The 18,528-nt window shown below is 40.3% G+C and overlaps 1 protein-coding gene across 4 annotated transcripts in view; it reads right to left on the bottom strand.

The window, feature by feature from the left end:
* Hsc70Cb (heat shock protein 70Cb) overlaps window positions 1-18,217 on the bottom strand; it is a 36,562-nt gene extending 18,345 nt beyond the window's left edge. For 2 of the 4 annotated variants that reach the window (XM_067099366.1, XM_067099346.1), the window contains exon 1: window positions 14,107-14,356. In XM_067099366.1, coding sequence (XP_066955467.1) covers window positions 14,107-14,216 — 110 coding nt within the window. In that variant the 5' untranslated portion in view covers window positions 14,217-14,356. Of the gene's footprint in view, window positions 1-14,106; window positions 14,357-17,881 lie in introns of those variants that run through there. The other 2 variants (XM_067099355.1, XM_067099376.1) reach the window with 2 other exon arrangements.
* Window positions 18,218-18,528: the final 311 nt, after the last annotated feature.

Genomic DNA, 18,528 nt, shown 5'->3' on the forward strand with positions numbered 1-18,528 from the left:
ATCCTTCCTAACACTTTCTTCTTTGCTTTACTTACTCTTCAACTTTAACTCTTGTCTCATCCTAATATCACCCAAAATCTTTATTCCTAAATAATGTCCTTACAAGAATCTATGGCTTCCATTCTCTGACCATATATACATACAATCAGTCCTATCACCATGATTCTTATGAACCGTCATAACCTTCTCTTCAAGTTCTTGTAAACCCTTCAACCGTTTTCAAGATCTTCTGCAGTTTTTCTTCATTGTATCCCCTGTGAACATTAGCCAATAAGGTACTTGCACTATTCAACAGTGATCTTAGCCCACAACTCTGTAAATACATTTATAATCCTTTCTGTGACTTCTTACTTTATTCCAGGTTAAATCAAAGGTTAAATTCCTATCTATAATCTGATACTCACCTTTCTGCACATGAAAACTTCATTAGTAAATAGTATGGGCTAAAATAAAGTTATCTCACACAGTTCAACAGTTATGGCAAAAGTTAAATTCCTTACAGACCTTGACCTTTACTTCACTTTGCACATCAACTTAATTAGTGAATTATGTACACAAATCAAAAGTGTAGTTTTCACAGCTCAAAAGTTCAGACCAGACCTTTCCCTCCCTTTGCAAATAAACATGATATTTTAATGATAAAATAAAGTTTGTTCATACTTACCTGGCAGATATATATATAGCTGTAATCTCCGAAGTCCGACAGAATTTCAAAATTCGCGGCACACGCAATGGCCGATTAGGTGGTTAGTACACATTCCCGCCGCTGGGAGGCGGGCATCAGGAACCATTCCCATTTTCTATTCAGATTTTCTAACACCACTGTCTCCTGAGGGGAGGAGGGAGGGCAATAAGAATATATATATCTGCCAGGTAAGTATGAACAAACTTTATTTTATCATTAAAATATCATTTTGTTCTGAGACTTACCTGTCAGATATATATATAGCTGAATACCACCTTTGGGGGTAGAGACAGCCATGAATTAGGGAAAACAAATTTAAAGGTAAAATTATTTTGGTTCCTTACCTGATAGCATAGCTGACTGCGTGGTTACTGCCACCTAGTCTGCTTCTGCTTTTCTAGAGACCCCAGCGAGGTAGTGACCTATAAAGCTGGCGACTGCTAGATGATCTGTCAACGGGGGCGTGACCACAATGTGACTAGATCATAGACCATACAACAAGGACAAAAGAGCATACCAACCACCTAACCAATACTAAGACATTAGTCTGCAATGGATTGGGAAGACTGTCTCCATCAATCGACCCAACAACCATAAAACCACAATTAAAAAACCCTTCCTAAGCAGGATTAAAGGATAGGAGCAGAGTTACACCCTGACCCCAAGGTTGTTGAAGCAGCAATGTATGGTCCCAGCGAAAAGCAATTTTTGTATGCTACCTTAACATCTCTCAAGTAGTGTGAGGCAAACACCGAATCGCTTCGCAAAAATGTGGCACTGAGAATGTCACTGAGTGCCATATTTTTCTGGAACGCCATGGAAGTAGCGACCGCCCTCACCTCGTGGGCGTTGACTCTCAACAACTTGAAGTTGGAGTTGTCACAACAAGAATGTGCCTCCTTGATGACATTCCTAATGAAGAATGCCAGTGCATTCTTCGACATGGGATTAACTGGCTGTCTCACAGAACACCATAAGTTATCCGAGGGACCACGAATGTCCTGAGTTCTTTTAAGGTAATACTTGAGAGCTCTAACAGGACATAGAACTCTCTCAGGTTCCTGTCCAATAAGGTCCGTCAAACCTTTAATTTCAAAAAATCTAGGCCAAGGATTAGAAGGCCTTTCGTTCTTAGCCAAGAACATAGGGGTTAAAGAGCAGACGGCATTGTGTCCCTTGAAGCCCACATGACAGTTGATAGCCTGAACTTCGCTCACTCTCTTCGCCGTCGCCAGAGCAGTGAGGAAGACCGTCTTCCTAGTAACATCCCTAAAAGATGCAGATTGGAGAGGCTCAAAAGGACTGGACATTAAAAACTTGAGCACAACGTCCAAATTCCAAGTAGGAGGAATTGGCCGAGGAACCTTAGACGTCTCGAAAGACCTCAAAAGATCGTGGAGGTCCTCATTGTCAGACAAATCCAGACCTCTGTGTCTGAAAACAGAAGAAAGCATGCTCCGATAACCTTTGATTGTCGGAACTGCTAACTTGAGTTTTCTCTCAAATAAAGGAGGAAATCAGCGATCTGGCTCACAGTGGTCGAGGAAGAGGAAATTCCCTTCTTGCTGCACCAACTTCTGAAGGTTGCCCACTTCGCTTGATAAACTCCGATAGAGGAAGCTCTTCTGGCTCTAGCGATGGCCCGTGCCACTCGGCCAGAAAACCGCCTCGCTCTGACCAATTTTTCGATAGTCTGAATGCAGTCAGGTTCAGAGCTGGGAGGTTTTGATGATATCTCGCGAAGTGGGGTTGTCTGAGCAGATCTGCTCTCATAGGTAGGGTCCTCGAACGTCTACCAACCAGACGAGAATCTCCGAGAACCAGTGGTTCAAGGCCAAAACGGGCGATGAGAGTCTTCCTTGTTCCTTGTGAGGCCGAGAACTTGCGAATCACTTCTCCCAGAATCTTGAACGGGGGAAAGGCATATACGTCCATCCCCGTCCAATCCCAGAGAAGAGCGTCTATCGCCACTGCCCCCGGGTCGAGTACAGGGGAGCAGTAGAGGGGGAGCCTCGCCGTTCTTGAGGTCGCGAAGAGATCCACGAGAGGGCGACCCCAAAGTTTCCAGAGATCTTGGCAAACCTCCTGATGAAGGGTCCATTCCGTTGGCAGAAGTTGATGGCGCCGACTGAGCAGGTCTGCTCGAACATTTTCGACCCCTGCAACAAATCTTGTGAGGATTGAAATGTTGCGAGCATGAGCCCAAAGGAGAATCTCTCTTGCAAGGTCGAACAGGGAACGAGAGTGTGTTCCGCCTTGTTTCTTGAGGGTAAGCTAACGCCAAAGTGTTGTCCGAGTTCACTTGAACAACACGATCAGAAACTTGGACCTCGAAGAATTGGAGGGCTAAGAAGATCGCCGCCAACTCTTTGATGTTGATGTGCCAGGACACCTGTTCCCCTTTCCAGGTTCCTGACACTTCTTTTCCCCCAGTGTTGCCCCCAACCCGCTGATGATGCGTCGGAAAAAACAACACTAGGTCGGGGCTCAGAAGCTTGAGGGAGATCCCTTTTCCCAACTTCACAGGATCGAGCCACCACTTCAGGCACTTTTTGATGGAAGGAAGGATCCTCAATTCCTCTTCCAAGTCTTCCTTGTTTTGCCAGTTCTCCAAAAGAAAGAACTGAAGAGGCCTGAGATGCAGTCTTCCCAGAGAAACAAACTTCTCCAGCGAGGAAATGGTCCCCAGCAGACTCATCCATTCCCTTACCGAGCATGTTTCCTTCTCCAAGAAGACTGAGACTTTTTCGTAACATTGAAACTGCCGTTCTTGCGATGGAGACGCTAGAAAAGCCGCTGAATTCATCTGAATCCCCAGATAAACAATGGACTGTGAGGGGATCAGCTGTGACTTTTCCATTGACTAGAAGTCCCAGGGACTTCACGAGTTCCAGAGTTAACTGAAGGTCCTCCAGATACCTTTGTTTTGACGATGCACTAATCAACCAGTCGCCCAGGTAAAGAGAGATCCTGACGCCCGAGAGGTGCAACCACATCGCCACGTTCTTCATAAGAAGCGTAAACACCCTCGGGCTGTGCTGAGTCCAAAGCAGAGAGCCTGAACTGGTAAGTCTTGCCCCCAAGACAAACCGGAGATACTTCATCGAACGCGGATGAACAGGAACGTGGAAGTAGGCATCTTGGAGATCCAACGATACCATCCAATCCCCGGGACGAAGGGCTCCTAATATTGATTGAGGCGTCTCCATCTTGAACTTGTCCTTCAGGACAAAGTCGTTCAGCCTGCTGACGTCCAAGACGGGGGTCTCCAACCTCCTGAATGCTTCGGGACTAGAAACAGTCTGTTGTAAAACCCCGGGGATTTTGTGTCTAAGACCTGCTCCACTGCTCTCTTCTCGATCATCTGTTCGAGAAGTTCGAACAGAATTTTCTGCTTGGCAGGATGGTAATGTGGAGACAGATCTCTGGGGGTTGGAGACAAAGGAGGAAGAGTCAGAAAAGGAATTAGGTAGCCTCTCTCTACTACTTGAAGGGACCAAGCGTCTGCCCCTCTCTCTCTCTCCAGGCTTGGGCAAAATGAAGAAGCCTGGCTCCTACTGGTGTCTGGAGGTGAAAGGAGTCACTTGCCACCTCTCTTGGAGGCGACTTTGCCTCTAGGGAAACCTCTCCCTCGAGGCGCGGGTTTCGAGAAGCTCCCCGTGGAGGCTCCTCCACGAAAGAGCTGCTTCTTCTTAGCCTGTTGTGGAAAAGAAGAGGACGATGATGGAGCTGAAGGACGCTTAGAAGACCTGGAAAGGAGGTCTTGAGTCGCCTTCTCTTGAAGGCTGGCAGCAATATCTTTAACCAAGGTCTGGGGAAAGAGATGGCTTGAGAAAGGAGCGAACTGTAGCTCTCCCTTCTGTGTAGGGGAAACCGACTTCGCCGAGAAAGAGCAAAACAATGCCCTCTTCTTTAAAAGGGCCGACGAAAACTGCGAAGCAAGTTCTTCAGAGCCATCCCTGACGGCCCTGTCCATGCACCGCAGTACACTGGACAGCTCCCCCAGACTAATGGAACTCGGGCTAGTAGCCTTCGTGTGCAAAACTCCCAGACACCAGTCCAAGAAGTTAAAGACTTCCACAGTCCTGAAGAGTCCTTTAAGATGGTGGTCTATTACTGTAAGAGTCCAAGAAACCTTAGAAGAGGACAAATGAGATCTTCTGGAGGCATCAACAAGACTAGCAAAGTCTCCTTGAGAAGTCGAGGGAACTGTCAAGCCAATATCTTCACCTGTCTCATACCACATGCCTGCTTTGCCGGACAAACGTAAATGAGGCAAAGCGAAAGAAGACTTTCCTTGGTTTTTTCTCGTAGTCATCCAGTCCTGAACCTTCTTGAATGCCCTCTTGGTAGAGAAGGACTTCTTCATCTTAAGAAAACCAGGAGTTGTTCTCGCTTGAGACAAAGCCAACTGTGAAGGGGGAGAGCGAGGAGCTGAAGTTTGAAAAGTATCAGGAAAAAGATCCTTAAACAAAACAGTCAGAGTTTGATAATCAGTAGAAGAAGAAGCTTGTTTCTCTTCGTCCGAAGGCTCTGACGGAAGGGGTTCTTCTTCCTCCGCTGGAGGGTCAAGAGAGCGAGGAAGAAGGAGACCCGACTCGCCGATACGTAAGCGGGACCTGTCGTATTTAGAAGAAGTCGTGGCTAAATCCTGAAGAACGACAGAAGTCGAAACCAAAAAACAACCAAAATACTTAAGTGACAACAAATTTCGAAATCCAAATGGCGAGGGAACTGACAACAGGTGTTGACAGTCCGGCGACAGAGAAAATCTGAATAGAAAATGGGAATGGTTCCTGATGCCCGCCTCCCAGCGGCGGGAATGTGTACTAACCACCTAATCGGCCACTGCGTGTGCCGCGAATTTTGAAATTCTGTCGGACTTCGGAGATTACAGCTATATATATATCTGACAGGTAAGTCTCGTGAACAAATTATTTATTGTGTACCCTCAAGAAGTGTGACTCCAATAGTTTGAACATTATGGCAAAGGTCACATTAAAAAAATGTAACATTTGCAATAATGTTCGAACTATTAGAGTCACACTTCATATGTGGGTGCACAATTAGGCCTAAGTTAAAAGCTTATTTGCAACTCTTAACTACTGAATGGTGGGAACCACACTTCTTTTTGGTGTATATAATTTTAGAATAGAGTTGGTGTTCAAAGTGTGGTAGCGGTAAAGGTCAAGGTCATCAAGGAATTTAACCTTTGCTGTAACTATTGAACTGTGTGAGACAGACACTGTATTTTAGCCCATAGTAATTTTTCACCTCTGATTTCCAGCCATGACCTTGACCATGACCTTTGTACACTGACTTTATTTGCTTATTGTGCATGCAAAATGAAGTATCTATCTTATATACTTCAAAAGTTTTGGGAAAAAATAAATTCCTTTTTAATCTTTGACGTCTAAGTATTATCTTGACCTCAACAACTCTACTTTTTAATGAATTGTAGATGTATATATACAATAAGTGTCCATATCACACACAATTAAAAAATCATGCCAAAGGTTAAAAGCATTTTTGAGCTTTGATCTATAAATATAACCTTGACCTTTACCTGACTTTGCACATTAGCCTTATAGTGAATTGTGCATGGCAATATTTCGTTTCTATTTCACATATTACAAAAGTTATGGTGCATATAATTCTTTTTTTGACCTCTTGACTTCACTTTGCACATCCACTTTAATAAATTCCTTTTTGACCTTTGACCTCCAAGTGATGTTGTGACCTCACAGCACAAAATACTATCTTTCAAAATGCTAGTCATTTTTTTTTAGCTATAATCCAAGTGATGCTGTGACCTCACGGCATAAAAGCTATACTTCAAGTGATGCTGTGACCTCATAGCATAAAACACTATCTTTCAAAATTCTAGTTTTTTTTTTTTTTTTAAATGTTGGCAGGCGAAGTTGACAACCAACTAAGAGAACATGCAAACTAACTCTATTGGCTTACACCGACCAGACACGCAACAACACAGCACTCAACCAAGATATAAAAGTGTAAACTGTAAATTACAAACACTGATCGCCTCACAATCCACGTTAAAGTGCCGAGGAGATCCACGTGTAGTACAGTAGCTACTTCAACCTACGACCTTAACCTATCGAATGTTTGGTTGAAGTTTACACACATGAAATGAGCTGTTTAACCCTCATTACTCTCTAAATAAATTTACTCGATAATATCTCCTGATGCACTACGTAATATTACATACTGTAACTTTCAAATGCACCCTAGGGATACAAAAAGCTATTTGCTAACTTCGCAAATACACATCAATGTTTCTTTCATTAGATACAAAAACCAACATAACTCGACAGCTACGTAAAACAATCCTCCCAAAGAACAATACATTATCCAGGTGGAGTTCTGAATACCATTATTTTGTTACCAAATCTGATTAACAATACAGTTATATCAGTTTGGTATACCGATATACACTAATCTAAAGAAAAATAAACAGCATCCTTCTATTAATTCAGCCCAACTTTTTCTCAACTAATAACACATCGGCATCAGTTAGAAACTCGCTATCAATCCGTTGACTCAACTCCCACGAGCGACAGCATTCAGGGGGAGTAAAATTTGGCAGTGGTCATCTACCTCAACCCCTATATAAGGAACCATCCAACTGGCGAGGCAGACATCGCATCTCTCTCCACTTTTTCTTTCCTCGAAATCATTTATGGATCACCCATTTTGCTCTCGTTTACTTTCGAAGATGAAAAACCTTTTGAATACCAAAAATTAGAAAATTGTTTGATTTCATTATGCACAATTCCGAACATACATTCAATAAAATAGCAGTGCATGTACCAGGAAATACCAAGCCTACGCTAATACACAAGTTGAATGAACTCTTGGTGCAAAAGATAAAAGGAGGTAGGTATCTCGTTAAAGGCGGCAGCTGAGAGAGAGAGAGAGAGAGAGAGAGAGAGAGAGAGAGAGAGAGAGAGAGAGAGAGAGAGAGAGAGAGAGACGTGAGTCATGGATATTTGCGAGCAAGAGCAACTGGCCGTATTTGGCAAAGACGGTAACACCTCATAATCTGCAATCAATTAATATAACAACTTTAACATTGAGGAATGTGAAAACATCGGGTGACGAGGCTGAGATCCCTCGCTATTTACACATGACAGACAAATGACGAAACATGTTGGAAGTTTCATATATGATTCCAAGACCAGTTACCTTGACAAATCTTCCCAGTACTTTCAACTCTCTCTGTCTCTTGTCTCTACGTGCGCACATGTTTGTATTACAACATACATAATCGCGTCAATTAGCAAAAAGTCTGCATATACTCGAGCCTTTCTACATAGCTGGGGTTTTCAACAAACAACTGTGCAGCATACGTTATGCATTAATATGCACGCTCTCTCTCTCTCTGTATGAACCACGTAAGAAATGTCGGTAGACAAAATGTGATAAATTTTAAAATGGCAGACAAAAGTGCATGACATGTTACATAAGCACTACGATTTGAGAGAGAGAGAGAGAGAGAGAGAGAGAGAGAGAGAGAGAGAGAGAGAGAGAGAGAGAGAGAGAGAGAAAGTTCGTTCATTACCAAAACCGTACCATGTACTCTGGCTGGAAAAAAGGTAACCTTAAAGTAGAAACCCTATAAAGTATTGCCATAATCAGTTCTGTCCAACGACCTCCTCAATGTCATGTTTTAAGTAGCCCATGTCAGCCACCAACAAAAACTTCTAATACACCCACTAGGTATGCAGGAAATTGCCTCGGGGGAAAAAATTTAAAGGGAGGAACTGCTTTACATAGAACCATGACATCAGTCCCTGCCGAATTCACCCTGTAATTGCTGAGTGAAGAGGGGCGGAACCGGTATGGAAAGAAACCTATCTATTGCAACCTACTTCATAAACCTACACAGATGCATAGTCGGTATTATAGTGGCAATCTCCAGACTTCACTGTCTAGGGACATTTTCCACGAAAACAATAGTAGGATCTGCGAAACCAACTACCAAATATATTATAGTAATAATGAATTCCTTGCATCTGCTTTTCATTCGCAATGCGTTTGGTATATACGAACTGTCAATTTGTAAGCTTTAAGTATTCCTAAAGGGAAGGCTGTTAAGACGAGGGAGACTTTAGGGAATTTTAAAATAGCAACAAATATGTGTGGTAATGTAAATTCCAACATGTCTGCTGTTCTCCACATCCAACCGGTATTCAGAATTAGGCTATGCACTGTCTTTTAACAAACATTCAACTTCTTTTCTTCCTGTTCCGCACTGACAAAATGTCTACAGCAAATATGTTTCAATATACAGAGAAAGGCCTAAATGAAATACTATTCCGTGCGCGAGGCTTCGTACACTGAAACGTTGCAAAACCACAATAATTTAAGTTACGCAAACGTTCGCAATGCTGGAAATTTCTGTAATCGTAGGTAACAACGCCGTAATTTATTCTAGCCCGATGTCAACAATTGGTCAAGAGTTAATCGCTGGATATTTCACGGGGAAAGAAACCCATTACGCACTCATCTGTCCGTTTCGTGTCATTATTAGAATGTCAATGAAGTTTATAGTCACATAAAACTACTGCATAACCAACACGGTTTTATTCATTTAATACAATTGAGGACGCAAACACTTGATAAAAACCAAGTTTGATCGCCTCGATAAAAACTTGGACGGCCGATAAATATGGAAAAATGAATGCAACTAAGCCGCAAGGAACTTATCAAGTTTGACACACCATTTCAATATGAAGTTTGAATAAAACCATTTCTTTTGCAAAAAAAAGGGGGGGTAATAATAGTAAACATACGCAACTATCGCTTGCTGTGTGTGTGTGTGTGTGTGTGTGTGTGTGTGTGTGTGTGTGTGTGTGTGTGTGTGTGTGTGTGTGTGAGAGAGAGAGAGAGAGAGAGAGAGAGAGAGAGAGAGAGAGAGAGATTAGAACACCGTCAGTCAGTCAGTTCTTAACATATAAATTGACTACTGGGATGTTACAGGGTTTTTTTTTTCTTTACAAAATTCCAAGGAGCCTTCCCTTATAAGCCTGCTGTTGGAAATATGACCTACATGCTGCAGATCAGTCACACTTGACAAAACAGTTTCTCAACATTCCCTTCGTCCACTTCATCTCCATAAACGCTGGGGACTGTCGCAGTAAGTAGCCTACAGTTGACTCCCGCCGGATCCAAGATTAATAAACAGAGAAAGAAATCCTGTACAATCTTGGGGTAATGTTTTACGATGTTTAGAAAAATTACACTGGAATTCAAATGTCACATACAATTTTAATTTTAAAACTATCACCTTAGCAACCGTTCCACCAATCACCTTGGAATTCGGAGCGAATGTTCACGTTGATGTACCAGAAACAAAAGTCGTAGCAAGTTGAGCTAGACTCAGAAACAATACTGACACCAAAACTTTGATTCTTGTATACTAACATGCCATGATAGTGTATGATTCACCAAGAAACTATTACGATATTCCAACAGCTGCCAAAACAGTAAAAAGATGTATAAATGTCTTAACGACTGGGCTACGATTAGCCAAGAAAACTTGACGATTCATGACACTGGCTTGTGTAAGAAACCACACAGTAGGTATGGAGAAAAATGCCTAAAATGTCAATTGGCAGAATTCTGAGTGAGGAGAGGGGCGGAGACGGAGATAAGACTACATAGGCCGGGATATAAACTGCTGATAACGCTGTCAGTAAAACTGCTTCGGCAAACATGTAAACACTTGACAAGAATATACCATACAATAAGTTACCATACTATAAGTTTTGACTTGACGCCATGCGCATCGAAATTCCTGTGGCAAAAAGTACTCAACAGCAATTGTAATTAGTGTGACAAAAAAAAAAACAAGATAAAGCCTTACCCTATTTTTTAGGATAGCATTTTTTAACACGGCCACAAATAAGCACATACATAATCATTTGATAGACAAAAAAAAAAAGCTTTGAATGTGCCATTAAGTTAAAACTATATCCACAAAATAATGTTTGGTGACAATTGGGAAAGCCCTTAATTTTGGAACAGCAGCTACTTTCAGGAAACGTGGCTCAATGTATATTTACATGTTGCGTCAAAAAGGACAACGCGTATAAGCTAGCAACCAACATCCTGGAATGAGAACAGCCTAGCTATTTACTGTATTGAAAAGGATAGAGGCACCGGTGCAGTAACGTGATTTCTAGCCCACTCGGAACGTGCATAAAAAACGATAACATCAACTTGAGTGGGAGTGGGCCGTTTCATGTCACCGACATTGCTAAGGGCAGGAACAAATTGATCTCATTTCACGTTAACTAACGAAAGCTCACGAGGGCTTAAAATCCATGAAATAGGCATCAGGAAATAAAACAATTCCTCGATCATCCGCACTACGCCCTACACTACACCATTCTCAGTGCAAATGTGTATATGTACTTAGCCTAACAGGATTAAGAGCGAACAAAGACTCAGATGGGGATGAATATGTGAAGCAATGATCGAGCCGTCTGAACTGGAGACAAAATTTGACTTTGGTGAGTCTACTTATTCAGGTAAATTAGCTAAGCATTACACGCATGCGTACTGACTTGATAACAATGGCATGCCGATTGGCTTATTGATGGGCGGTGGTGGACAAGAAACAGGTCAGCTATATAAGCGCATCAGGTGTCAGAGTGTGTGATGATAAAATACGCACACAAACTACAGTATTTAAGTCTCAACTGCGGTTACTTGTCTCCTGTGCTCTACAGTGTAAATGGTTCTGCACTAAAATGAACATTGTATGGTGTGTTCATTCAAGTTCTCTGTATGTGGCCTATTCCATATTTGCTACTCTTCATTCAGGATTTTTTTGAGTAACTATACAAGAGTACATGTCACTAATATTAGATTTAACTGTAGAGTGCATGTGACTAATATTGGATTTAACTGTAGAATGCATGTGAATAATATTAGATTTAACTGACTACCATATGTGAATACAGTATAAATACTGTAACATGTAAGTCTTGCGAAAAGTGAAGTGTGCTTGCAACACACTTATATGTGCACGAACATTCAACTAACTGGTAACTTGTTGTTTTCATAGTCTTGCTACACTTTTACACACGCAATATTCATTCGCTGGTTGTCTTGTGTTTACAGTGTTATTTGATCATAAACATGTACAGTAGTCTTAGTGGGCTACGCGGAGACAACTTTTGAACGGCACACTTAACCTACCGAAGTACCATACGTTTGGTTTTATTCTTGTACACAATTACATATCGACATGAATCATTCTTATTTCTCTGTATTCCATATAATTTCAAAAGTTAACGTATAGTTTTATAAGCTAGCCCAAGCCTATAGGATTTTGCAAGTAGCCTAGAAGCAGCATAATCTTGGCTAACCTAACCATTTTGGACTTATTTGCACTCCTTGGGATATATTTGTGTGAATGATCACGGTATTACTCAATATTCATTTACATAATTTATATTATTTTTATTATTATTATTATTATTCAGTAGATGAAGTCTATTCATATGGAACGGGCCCAGAGGGGCCACTGACTTGAAATTCAAGCTTCCAAAGAATATGGTGTACATTAAGTAGTAGTAAGAGGAGTAAGGGGAAATACAGAATGAAGATATCCCACTTATCAAATACGAAAAAATAAATTAATAAAGATAAATAGATAATGTATTTAAATGCAAGAAGAATACGGTAGTAATGCACTGTATTTCTACTTGAATTTCTGAAGTTATATGATTACTTATATGCATAGTTTTCTGAAATTTCTAATTTTCGAGTCAACATGACTATTCCTATTTCCTACCACCACACTTCACACCATATTCATGTACTTACACCAGCTAAGTAAAGAGTTTGCCTATTCCTCCCCTAGTAACTGTAGTTCACTATCCATGATTCACATTCACTCCTGATATTTTTTGTTGTAAGTATGGGGAATGCAGTACATGTATAGGTGAAGGATGAGGCTTCTAAAATCTTCAAAAATCTAACCTGCTACCTTGCCCTAAGTCCAGGTCTACATGCTTTCATGAGATACTCATATGAAGTACTTTTAGTACATTACACTTTAGCAGGCTTACTTGTAATAGTATTTCTCATTACAACAGGGTACATCATGCACTGTACAGGATTACTCTAGGGTCAGGTCCGGTCAGCAGCTGGGCAGGCACCAACTTGACACACTTCATGTTCACAGTAACATTTTGAGCCCCATTGCCACTATGCAATGACATGCAACTGTATCTTAATCATGATCAAAACACTGTAAATCACAATGGCCTGCATTCTACAACACAGCTTTGCAAGGCCATAAAAAATATCAAAAGCCCACATAACTAACAATAAGACACGAACTCCTCAATACTTTTCATGTTCCAACAGGCCTAAATTAATCTTACAAAAAAAAAAAAAAATGTATATGATCAAACAAGGAGAAAGCCTGTTTCAGAATGAGGTAAAAATCTACAAGGAACCCTTACTATTTATAAAATATAAAAAAAAAAGTCTGCATCAGCATGGGGTAAATCTCTGGAGTACCAGAGATTATCATGAAGATCAGCAAGCATAAATCTGGCCAGTCATTTAATGCTATTATATTCACGGGTATTAAATAGGCCATGATGTAACGTAAAATAGAGAGGAATCCAGAGTATTCACTATGTTTGACTCTTGTAATATAGCTGAAGCAGTCTTCTGAAAATGAGCGTTCAGGAACTGTGGGAAAAATGCAATCTTATAGTGTTGGAATTAGGGGAACTAAGTGAAAAACCAAAGTGAAATTAAAACTAAATGTGTTACAAAAACGGCACAGGGTGAACAAGAGCACAGGAATGCAATAATTAACAGATACAACACTAATCAATCTGCCTAAGCAGAGATAAATGACCATAAATATACCTATATATACCTTTAGGTATATATATAATGTATTTGCAAAAGTACTATAATATCTCTAATTCATGAGAAAGGTACAGCCCACTGGCACTCATTACGAATGACTGCATGGAAAATGTTATGGTGACAATGAAAATCAAATGACCAGAAGCAATACTCATCAAGGTTTGTATAGTCTTCAAACAATTCTATCAGTAAGAAAAGACTGATATAAAAACATAGTTTGGAAGTATGAAGTTTCAAATTCTTGAGTTTCATTATACTAATGAATCTACAATGACATCTACACTGCTTACCATACTTGGATTTGTTTTTGGCCTTTTTCAAGTGTTTAGGGTTTGATCATTAAGTGCTAGAATCAGTCTTGTATTCAGTTGGGATGGTAAAATGCTCTAGAGCAGGTGGACATACTTAATTTTAGAAAATGGCAGAATTTTACATGAAACACCCTTCATATACTGTTTTTATAGCGTCAAATTCATCACGTATAACAGTGAACTCACATCATGTGCTTCCACTTTGGAAGATGTAACAGGAAAGAATGGCTGCATCTGGACTTCTTGTGGTCGGCTGGATTTAAAACAATCAGTAGGCCTAAGTCAACTTGGCACATGACTGGCTAGGTTTAAATTACACTTGACCTGAATTCAGGGCAGTCAGGACAACACACAATGGGAGAGCAGTGCTGCGTGACACCATTCATGTTAACTGGGTACTTAGGAAATGATACTTTTCATGGAAAAAATTGTTGATCTGCAAAGACAGAAATTAACTAGGTAAGTTGCTTTCCAAGTGGTTTAGAGCACAGAGTAACTTTGATTCTGTGGACTCTTTCTCTAGGAGGCGAAATTACCAACACATAGCCCGTTCTACCTACTCTGCTAACTACCCTAAGTCCTTTTGATTATAATGCCTGGCCACCCTCAATCAACTGAAGTAAACACTCAAATTTGCAGGGCATGATTCTGCCTCCCATGTCCATGCTTCTCCAGCCTCTCAACCAAGGCATCATTCACTGTGTCACAGCTGCCTACACTCAGCAGGTCTCTGACATGGTCTGTTGAGCTATTGATGCCCACCCCAACAGGAACATTACGGAAGCTGAAAAGCATTCACCATTGCAGATGCATTAACATTTATCCAGGGAAAAAAGAACACACTGAAACCAGAAATGGTGAATGGTTGCTGGAAACATCTGTGGAGAGAGGCTGTGAATGACTTTAAGGCCTTCCTGGCTATCAACAACAGGGTGTAGAGGATCATCCATTTGGCAAGACAATTTGGTGACAATGGAATAGGGGACACGATTGATGATGTCGTTTAGCATCTTGAAGAGGATGTCGAGCTGACAAACAAGGGGCTGGAAGATCTATTCAAGTTATCTACATCAGATGATGAACACAAATAGGAAAGTGGAGCTGAGCCTCCCAGATAGATACTGGAAAAAACGAACAATGTTCAGCAAAATTCAGACAGCCAAAGGAATCAAGGATCACAATCCTTCTTTGGAAAGGAGCATAAAAGTGACATACATGTCTGAGGCAATGTCACTGCTATTGCAGGTGCACAACAAACTCAAAAGGCAGAGGAAGCAACTGACAATTAGACAATTACAATGTTCTGCCAAAGAAAGGAAAAAAAAAGTCTCAACTGTTAATGATCCAGAGGTGCAACATTTATTAATCTTGCTGCACTACTTAACTAGCTACTTCGCTGTTTCTGAAATTGTATCTCTGTTTGTTTGGTTTTTTTTTTTTTACAAACCAGCTCCAATATTTGACTCTCTATTAATAACACACCAAGTCATAAGTTATTAATAAGTTATCACTTAAAACTAATCTTGAAAGGACAATATTTCACAATATAGTCAATTAGAGGATGGCCAGTAACTCTTACAACATTACTTATCTGAGTACTAAGGAAAATTAAAGTATAGCAGCTTAACTACAAAATTATCAGAACAGGTTTACTATATAAATTCAGCCAAATACATATCACCCATTATTACTTTTCCACCTCACCAACATAAAGTTACATTTTCAGTTCTCTTAAACTCTTTATGGAAAAATGAAATTCAGTATCCTTCATAAATAGATTGACCTTTACCCCAGATCTCTGTAATACATTGAGAATCCAGTGTTATACATGTAAACTGGGATGGGGTCTAGCACACTTCCTTGAGGGTACTCCTCAATGGTTCTTCAAGATTAAACTGAGTTTCCAATCTATACATAGTATATAGGCTACTTCCTGTCAAGCAAGAAGTCTGTCAAATACTCAAGGATTTATCGACAATTCCAACAATATCAAAGGCTTCACCAAGATCAAGTAAGACCAGAATACCACATTTGCCGTCATCTGCCATTTCCAACAGTGCTTAAAGTAGTCTGTGTAAAATATAACTGTTTATAGGCTGACTATCTGGTAAACTATTCAACATTTCAAGGTGAATAATTGTTCCAGAATGGCTTAAGCATTTTGGACAATTCAGATAATCATGTGCTGCCTTGTATGTTAAGATTTTACCACTTATGAGCTATTATAAAATAAGTTGATTGTAGAACTCCTTTATACAGTGAAGGACTATTTAACTCCTTTAATTTTGTAAAGATGCTATTATTTTGTCCATAAATTTTAGCATTAAATAAAGACCAAAACAAATCCACGTCTATAATGCATATAAACAGGAAAGCTTTGGCTCAGCATACACCCATTTGTCTAAATTATAATTTATTCTAATAATAACAAATCAACTGAAGGTGATTAGGCAGGCCAATAAGGTTATAGTGCTTTGTCATAGCCTACTCAAAAACAGTTAGGCAACACTGTCTACATAGCCTAATATGAATGTTCCAAGTAAACTAGCCTATCCATCAAATAAATAGATAAGACTGGCCTAATTACTAATGAACAGCTTTGACATAATCATTAATTTCAAAGAGAAAGCTTTTCATCAAGACCCTAAACACAAAAAAAAAAACTTATTAAACCAGAGAGGCTGAGCCACCACATCCAAGTTCAAGCTGGGCTAGGCCTATAAAACAGGATGGTATGACCTAGCCTTAGCTTAGTTAGGCCTAGCCTTAGGGCAATAAGACGAGCAGCACTATCAAATCTAGAATTACCCAATAATAAACTGCTGTAAATGTTTGAATTCCCCAATTGCTATTATACCCTAAAGGAACAACTTTTGCACAGACTTACTGCAAGGATTGATTAGAGAGGGCCTCCTTCTTAAACACTCTGTAGTTATGTTAATGGAGGCAACTCGAATATGAAATGGATAATCTACTGGTGTAAAAATTGTGTAAAGAAAGGTCATAGTGATACTAAACATAAAACATATGATGGCAATAAGTGCACAGTATATAATGTGTCAAAAGTGAAAAATAATACGGATCATGGCTTAATCTTCTATGCAATATAATACAAGAAAAAAGCAAGTTTTAAAAAAGAACTAAAGACTCATATTCTGCAGGGGCTATGAAACTGACGAGAAAACACTGAAAGGTTAATTATAAAATATAAGATGCACCTTATTTTGAAAACGTACAAGGGCCCGCCAGGGAGGGAATTATCCATGTGGAGGGCTGTACATGAAACCAAACCAAGTGAACAAAGTGAAAGTGGGAGACAACTGGCTGACTGAGCACGAGTTTCCAAACCATTAGCCTAAATTATCTAAGCAGTTAAAACATCAAACACATCTGAGCTCAGTCGGGCTACCAGACATTCCAAGAGCATCGTAGCTGGGTCTAGCTGAGGCCCATTTAGGAGTTGAGAATATATAAATGATGCCACTACAAGTACACAAATGCATTCCTGTCTGTAACTGATAACATAAATGAGGCAACCCAGTCTCATACGATAAACCAAATAAAAGCAAGGCCTACGTAAGCTAATAGGAAAAGGTAGGACTTGGGGGGGAGTAGCCAAGACACCTTTGCGGGGTATTAGTAGAATTTATGTACTAGAAAATTATGTATATTTAACGTACAAATCAACATTAACCGAGGGTTAAAGGCTATCTTACTAGCAAAAGAACAAACTAGCCCCCGTCATCCTAGCCATGCCTAGGTTAGCTGGCCTAAAATACAAAACCATCCACCTTTCCCCACCGCCCATATTACGCAATATACCCAAAACGTGGAGCCTCTCCCAACATTCGATCAGCCGTATTTCACACCTGCCTTGTTCCCTATAATTGAAAACCATCCTTCGATAGTCTCACGGTACCTGCGGTAGCTAAAAACTGTAAATAAAAAAGAAAACACTTACGGAGTCTGCCGCAGAGAGTAGTCGTTTGCAATGGTTTCAATGCCACCTTGTCTCGCAACGGCGATATAACAACAATCATTGCCGAAGTCAATGCCGATAACAGACATGTTGAATCACTGAATGTCACTACAGTATGCAACAAACGTACTAAAACGAGAACTCGGTCGGAAAATAACACAGGAAGGGAACCGAATGTGCCAACAACAACCCCGCTCGGTTCACACTGACAAAATGGACATTGGGAGCGAACCGCTGCCACTGACACACTGAGACCGAGACGAAAATTCTAGAGCACGAGGCCGGTTAGGCTCGGCCGCTAGCCCCTTCATATGAAGCAAGTAAGCAAGCATCGTCGTGGTTGTCAAATCTTTCTCTCTCCTGCAGAAGGAGAAAGAAATTTCCAGAAAGAACAAGAAGATACTGCCGTAATCTTGAGTTTCTATTGATAGAATAAGATATTTTTTATCTTGAGTTGCTATTAATAGATTGTGAAGTCATTAATAGAAACGCTAGCTAGACCCCTATATAGGGAGCAAGTATCGTCGTGGTTGTCAAATTTCTCCTACAGAAGAGAAGAGAAAATTCCAGGATTTCCAGAAAGATCCGAAGATACTCCTATAATCTTGTTACTATTAATAGAATGTGAA

Source organism: Macrobrachium rosenbergii, chromosome 4 (genome assembly GCF_040412425.1).
Source record: "Macrobrachium rosenbergii isolate ZJJX-2024 chromosome 4, ASM4041242v1, whole genome shotgun sequence".
Classification (NCBI taxonomy): Eukaryota; Metazoa; Arthropoda; class Malacostraca; order Decapoda; family Palaemonidae; genus Macrobrachium; species Macrobrachium rosenbergii.